Consider the following 7,030-nt stretch of genomic DNA (forward strand, 5'->3'; position numbering starts at 1 on the left):
CAAAATCAAAACAGATCATCTTTGTGTACTGTGCTGACAAAAGTTATGGATTTCGTTTTGATAGACAAAACTGTTTTTGTACAGCACCGCTACAAATTTGAGTCATGATGCCAGTCTATGTCTAAGGCTGTATCTCTGCAAAGCTTTGATATATTATCACCTCAGACAGAACACACAATATCAATTTGGTCAAACGTGATAAGCCATTAAATCATATTACTACTGGTTGTATTTAAGATTTTTTGTGGCCTTGTAAAACTAAACAAAGCAATATATATATATATATATATATATATATATAAAATCTTGAAATTGCATGCATGTTTCTCCACTGCTTATCCAGAGACTCCTGTTCACAGTGGCTCCTCCTCTCCTTTGCCCTTGACACCCAGCAGGGATTGCACTGGAGGGCTTTTCTCAGGGCTGGAAACCCAGAGGAACTACGAACTAAATGAGGTGAGTCCTAAACCCAGGTTCAAGTCTTGCTTTACTGTCAGTAATAGAAAGGCCCTATTTGAAGTTAAATGTATCAAACCCATTAGTGTACTTGTATATCTTAAAAAAAAGAAGTGGTGAATGGAATGAATGTGTTCATAACTTGTCATTTTGAAACAAGACATGGTTAAACTGTGTACACGTTGTCATATCAGTCACTCAAGACTATTTACTGGTTGGTTTTATTCAGCAATTTATTAATATACAGTATATAAAAAAATCTACGTTAAAATTTCTATCATATAACTACAATCTTTCAGATTATTACTATGCCAATGTTAGTTTAATTATATATGAGAGATCAACCGATATTGATGTAACGACTGGACAAAGTAGAAACAAAATTATTTGTTATATTTAACAAATAATCTTTGAAACCCACTCTGAGTTCCGAGGACCATCCCCAAAAAAAGTGCAACTATCACACCAAGAGGGCTGTTACCCAGGCTACCATCTGATGTTCTATTATTACTTAATTAACCAAGATCGCACATATGCCGTGCTTGGTATCTAAAAGCTCCAAATTACGTTTCCTATTTGTTTTATAAGAATCTTGAAGATTCTCCTCTTCGCCAGCCAATCCAGTTTCATATTCAAAACACCATGCTAGAGACAAAAGCTCATAAAATTTCCCTCCAAAGCTACCATTCCTCATTGGCTGACTCAAATCCTGAGGGTGTGACATCGTCACCCTTTATAGATCACTGATCACCAGATCAGGGTGGTTCTTTTAGATTCAGGAATTCCAGGAGAAGATGCTTAGCTAAGAGTCCTCAAAAAACCACCCTAAGCTTGTGCCAGGCTAGTCCTTCCATTCCATTCATCAAGATCCTCTGACAAGATCCTCTGACTCAAACTGGTTCTTTCTCATCAACTAACTTCAGCAGAGACCAACTGGAGCCCCAAACTGCATCAGGACTCTCTTTTAAACAGGCGAGACATGCAAAAATCAAACTTAGCTTTATTAATTGATACATTAAAGTCCCCATGAAATCAAAATTAAAGTTTTTTGGGTGTTAGTATCAATATGTTAGTCTTTAAGGCAGTGTGCTCCAAAACAGTGACAAAATTCACTTTTAGAAGATATAAGCATTCAAAGCTTGCAGTTCATCACCTCTGCCAAAACGGCTCAATGATTTTTTTGACGTCACATCGTACTTCAGCTTCTCATCAAACTTTCTGTCCAATCAAATGCTCTCTAGAATCCGAAGCGACTGCCCCCTACACTATAAAATAAATGCTGAAGCCGTGGTTGAAATCGGTCACTTGTCCAAAGAATTAGTATTTTCTGTACAGTGAATGGCACGTAGTGCACTATATAGGGGACAGGGAACAATTCAAACAGTGTAAATATGCTTTCCATTGAGGAAAAAAAGAAGTCTGGTTTCGCACTGTCACGCTAACCACCGCACCGCACACACACTCTGGTCCAGAGACACGATAGCACGGAGCGGATCACATGTGTCAGTCGCCGCAGACCACAAAATATATCGGAGCGATTTGAATTCTACACGGGATTCTATATTTTATAGCAATATGGATGAGGTTGTGGCTGGCATAGTTACTAGGGATGCGCCGATCCGATATTCATATCGGGTATCACCTCCGATAGTGCCATTTTTCTTAGATCGGGTATCAGTCAGAGAGGGACGATCCAAATCCAAGATTTTATTTTATTTTTTTATTTTCTTCTCGATTGTGCAAATTATTCTGTGTTACTTCTGAAGCCATACAATAGCTTAATGTGAGCTACATATGAATATTTATGTCCTTACATTCACACAAACTCTTTTCTCCGCTGTGGCTGTCAGTCATTCGTTCAGCCTTTAAACCCTGGTCGCGTTCGGTTACAGCAGTCAGTCTCCAAGATTATTCTGTGTTCCCATTATACTTGATTTGTAAATACATGTCTATGATTTTGAAAAAAGGACTTTATCTTCTTGCCGGAGTTTAATGTTGTTTTGTTACTTGACTATAAAAAGACTATAAATAGTTTTTAACGAACACAGTAACTGAAATTTAAAACTGTTAAAAGAAAGGCTCCAATAACTGTTGCACAGATATAATACACTACGCATCAATTTCTCTTCCTTTTGTGCTTTGCAGTTTTTAACACGAAGCGCTTACAATGTGCGCATCTGGTGTGCAGAACGATGCGCTTTGAAGCAACACGGCGTCAGGCTGTGACAATCAGTCTGTGACAATACAAATTGTATACAATACAAACTTTTGCCTACATCTTGTGAACAATCTGCCAGGCTGTTTTGAACAAATGTGCATTAACTACATACTTAAATCTTCATAAATGAAAAGAACATATTTAGATATGACTTTACTGTTAAGTGCCATTGTCTCCCTTTAACTATGCAGTGTATAGGCTATGTGGCCGTTGAGGCTCCGCCATTATTATTGAATTTCATTAGTCGCACTTATTTATGCGCGTTTGTTCACGGGAAAGTGAGCAAGACACGACAGTTATGTTATCATGATTATAGTTAAATAAGATGAAAGACATAGTCTATAATATAAAGAAATTAGCTACATTTATTTTCAAATTAAATATCACAACACACATTTATCATTCAGTCTAGTGCGTTTGACATATAATGTAAGTGCAACTTGTGTAGATTTAAAAAGGCATGACTGCTTCATTTTGGTGTGTATTTGTATACTTTTACCATCTAATCAATCTCAACATGCTTTAATTTTGTGTCGCTAGACGTTTGCTTCACTAAGGTTAAATTAGCCAAAGTCTTACTTTGGCCTGCGCTCTGGATGTGATCTGTTAAATCTAATAAACTTTAATTACTAAAACGGGAAAGTGAGCAAGACACGACAGTTACGGTATCATGGTTATAGTTAAATAAGATGAAAGACAGGCTATAATATGAAGAAATTAGCTACATGTATTTTCTAATTAAATATCACAACACACATTTATCATTCAGTCTAGTGCGTTTGACATATAATGTAAGTGCAACTTGTGTAGATTTAAAAAGGCATGACTGCTTCATTTTGGTGTGTATTTGTATACTTTTACCATCTAATCAATCTCAACATGCTTTAATTTTGTGTCGCTAGACGTTTGCTTCACTAAGGTTAAATTAGCCAAAGTCTTACTTTGGCCTGCGCTCTGGATGTGATCTGTTAAATCTAATAAACTTTAATTACTAAAACTAAAAGTGAAACTAAACTATATAAAAACTCAATAGAAATGTTTTCACTAAATAAAAACTAAACTAAAACTAACAAAATTATTAATGAAACTAATAAAAACTAAACTGAATTTTATTGCAAATTTGAAAACGATATTAAAATAAAACTAATTTAAAAATGCAAAACTATAATAACCTTGTACAGTAGCCTAAGCGCCAGCATCAGCCACCTAATCTTCTCATCGGAGACATGTGATGCAGCACTAAACAGTCTCTCGCTGTCGGTGCTTCGTGCTTGTAATGATGTCTGCATCGTTCTCAGATAGTTTTAATTACTTTCACACTGCCGACATGTTTGCTGCATTAGTGTGTGCCTCTATTTGATCACGTTACTCATTGTTCGGAATTCTTTCTGAATTATATATGTGTGTGTGGGTGTATATATACATAATGCAATAAATATACACAGGTCACACACATATATTACACATATACACACATATATTATGTACACAAAAACATTTATTTTGGATGCGATTAATCGCGATTAATCATTGCCCAGCAATATATGTGTGTGTACTGTGTATATTTATTATGTATATATAAATACACACATATAAAACCGGAACAGTCATATTATGCATCATCTGAAAGCTGAATAAATAAGCTTTCTATTAGTGTATGGTTTGTTAGGATAGGACAATATTAGCCGAAATACAACTATTTGAAAATCTGGAATCTTAGGGTACAAAAAAATCAAAATATTGAGAAAATCGCCTTTAAAGGGGTCATATGATGCAATTTCAAGTTTTCCTTTCTCTTTGGGGGGTTACAAGCTGTTCGTGCATAGATAAGATCCATAAAGTTGCAAAGACTAAAGTCTCAAACCCAAAGAGATATTCTTTATAAAAGTTAAGACTCATCCACGCCTTCCTAAAACGCCTCATTTAAACACCCCCACATGTCTACGTCACTGTGTGGGAAGATTTGCATAACACCGCCCAAATGTTCATGCAAAGAAAGAAGGCGTAACTTTGATTCTCGCTGTAGTATTGTTGCCGACGCCGCCATGTCATGGAGACGCTGTGTGTTTCGTTGTGAAAGTGAAAATACTTTGTTTGGTCTTCCAAAAAAGGACACAACTAGAAATCAGTGGTTAAGTTGTATTTACAAAATTTTTCCAGAACAGTTCAACCCAAATATTCAGATGTGTGCAGCGCATTTTATGGAGGACTTTCCTGAACCTTGGAGAGTAGCCTACAATGCCGGCTGTGCTCAAAGGTTGTTTCTATAAAGTGGGGCAATACCAACTTTGCAAGGACAGTCTGGTGCTTCTGACTCGCAGCCTGTAAGTACATTTTCATATTTAAAGAATTTGCCACTGATGATTCAAATGTGAGTTTTGAGCAGTGTAGAGTAGCGCTTGTTGTTTGTCGTTTCTCCGATCACAAATGCAGACATGGTGTTATGTTGACACGGCGTGAAATGCAACACAACGCGTAAAAAGACAGTATAAGTCATTAAAATCCGTAATTATGTCCCCTGGATGCAACAAATGCCTAATTTGTTAAGGGTTTTGTCTCGTCGCACCGGGACACAGCATCACAGTATTGTAAGGGGCGTAACATTTCCGTCACACACTTGAGGTATTCTGCCAATCACAACGCACTGGATAGCTGGCCAATCAGCATACACCTCGCTTTTCAGAACGATGAGCTTTGTAAAAATCGATACATATCAGAAAGGCTAGGCATAAATGAGCAACAAAAATGTACAGTATGTGGAAAATAATGTGTTTTTTTAACCTTAAACCGCACAAACACATTGCATTACACCAAATACACCAAATAATGTTCTTTTTAGCAACATCATATGACCCCTTTACAGTTGTCCAAATGAAGTCTTAGCAATGCATATTACTAATCAAAAATTAAGTTTCTATTACGGTAGGAAATGTATCTTCATATATTCATGGAACATGATCTTTACTTAATATCCTAATTATTTCTGGCATAAAAGGAAAATCAATAATTTTGACCCATACAATGTATTGTTGGCTATTGCTACAAATACACCCGTGCTACTTAAAACTGGTTTTGTGGTCCAGGGTCACAACTTGTTGGAAAAGGCTGTATATACTAATATAACCAACAAAATCTGGTCAAACTACTGGAATAGTGACACTGAGAATCAGCACCAGGGATTCAGCTTTTGACACGACCACCCCAAGTTCGAGTCTGCTTTTTTCTAAAATGCTGCATGTCAAATGTGTTGAATAAGGCAAAATACTAGATAAGACAAACTTGATGAGGAGGAAACATTAAGCTTTTGCTGAATTATGGAATTCAGCAGAAGTTATGTGTGGTTCCCTAATATTAGGAAAAAGTTTCACTTTTTGTATCTTTAGATATTCCAAGATGACTGAAACTATTAAAGAAAACAAAAAACAGTATTTGTTGAATAGAAAAAATAAAAGGTCACAGTTCCAGTAAAGTACATAGATTAATAATAACAAATGTAGCCGGTAAACACCAAGATAAGATCTGACAAAACAGACAGGTAAACAGACCGATAAGATACTAAATAAATAGTACTAATATTATCAATACTATGCTTATTTACATTTACATTACATTTACATTTAGACATTTAGCAGGCGCTTTTATCCAAAGCCACTTACAAATGAGGACAATGGAAGCAATCAAAATCAACAAAAGAGCAATGATATGCAAGTGCTATAACAAGTCTCAGTTAGCTTAATGCAGTACACGTAGCAAGGTTTTTTTTCAAATCATATAATAAATAAAAAGAAAACAGATAGAATAGAGCAAGCTAGTGTTAGAGGCCTTTTTTGGTTTTGTTAGTCAGAAGTCAGTAAGTCAGAATTGTAATTGCATAATTAATAAAAAGAAAACCAATAGAATGCAAAAAGATTAGAGAAGCAAGTGTTAGTTTTTTTTTAAAGAAAACAAGCAGATAGTAAATAAAGTCTAAAAGGGGCAAGTTTTTAAAAAAAAATAAAGAATAGAGTTAGAATAGAGAGTGCTAGAGTTAGAGGGTCAAATAAATATGGAAGAGATGTGTTTTTAGCCAATTCTTGAAGATGGCTAAGGACTGAGTTGGGCAGGTCATTCCACTAGGAGGGAACATATAATTTAAAAGTCAGAGAAAGTTATTTTGTGCCTCTTTGGGATAGCACAATAAAGTGCCGTTCACTTGCAGAACGCAAGCTTCTAGAGGGCACATAAGTCTGAAGTAATGAATTTAGGTAAAGGGGTGCAGAGCCATTGGTGGTTTTGTAGGCAAACATTAATGCCTTGAATTTTATGCGAGCAGCTATTGGTAGCCAGTGCAAACTGATAAACAGAGGTGTGACGTGC

At 35.9% G+C, this 7,030-nt stretch overlaps 1 protein-coding gene across 2 annotated transcripts in view; it reads left to right on the forward strand.

The window, feature by feature from the left end:
* LOC107571708 (MSL complex subunit 3) overlaps positions 1 to 7,030 on the forward strand; it is a 175,422-nt gene that overhangs the window by 116,714 nt on the left and 51,678 nt on the right. For both annotated transcript variants that reach the window (XM_016258038.1, XM_016258039.1), the window contains exon 10: positions 344 to 456. In XM_016258038.1, coding sequence (XP_016113524.1) covers positions 344 to 456 — 113 coding nt within the window. The remainder of the gene's footprint in view (positions 1 to 343; positions 457 to 7,030) is intronic.

This window comes from Sinocyclocheilus grahami, unplaced genomic scaffold (genome assembly GCF_001515645.1).
Source record: "Sinocyclocheilus grahami isolate Dianchi unplaced genomic scaffold, SAMN03320097.WGS_v1.1 scaffold1638.1, whole genome shotgun sequence".
Lineage (NCBI taxonomy): Eukaryota > Metazoa > Chordata > Actinopteri > Cypriniformes > Cyprinidae > Sinocyclocheilus > Sinocyclocheilus grahami.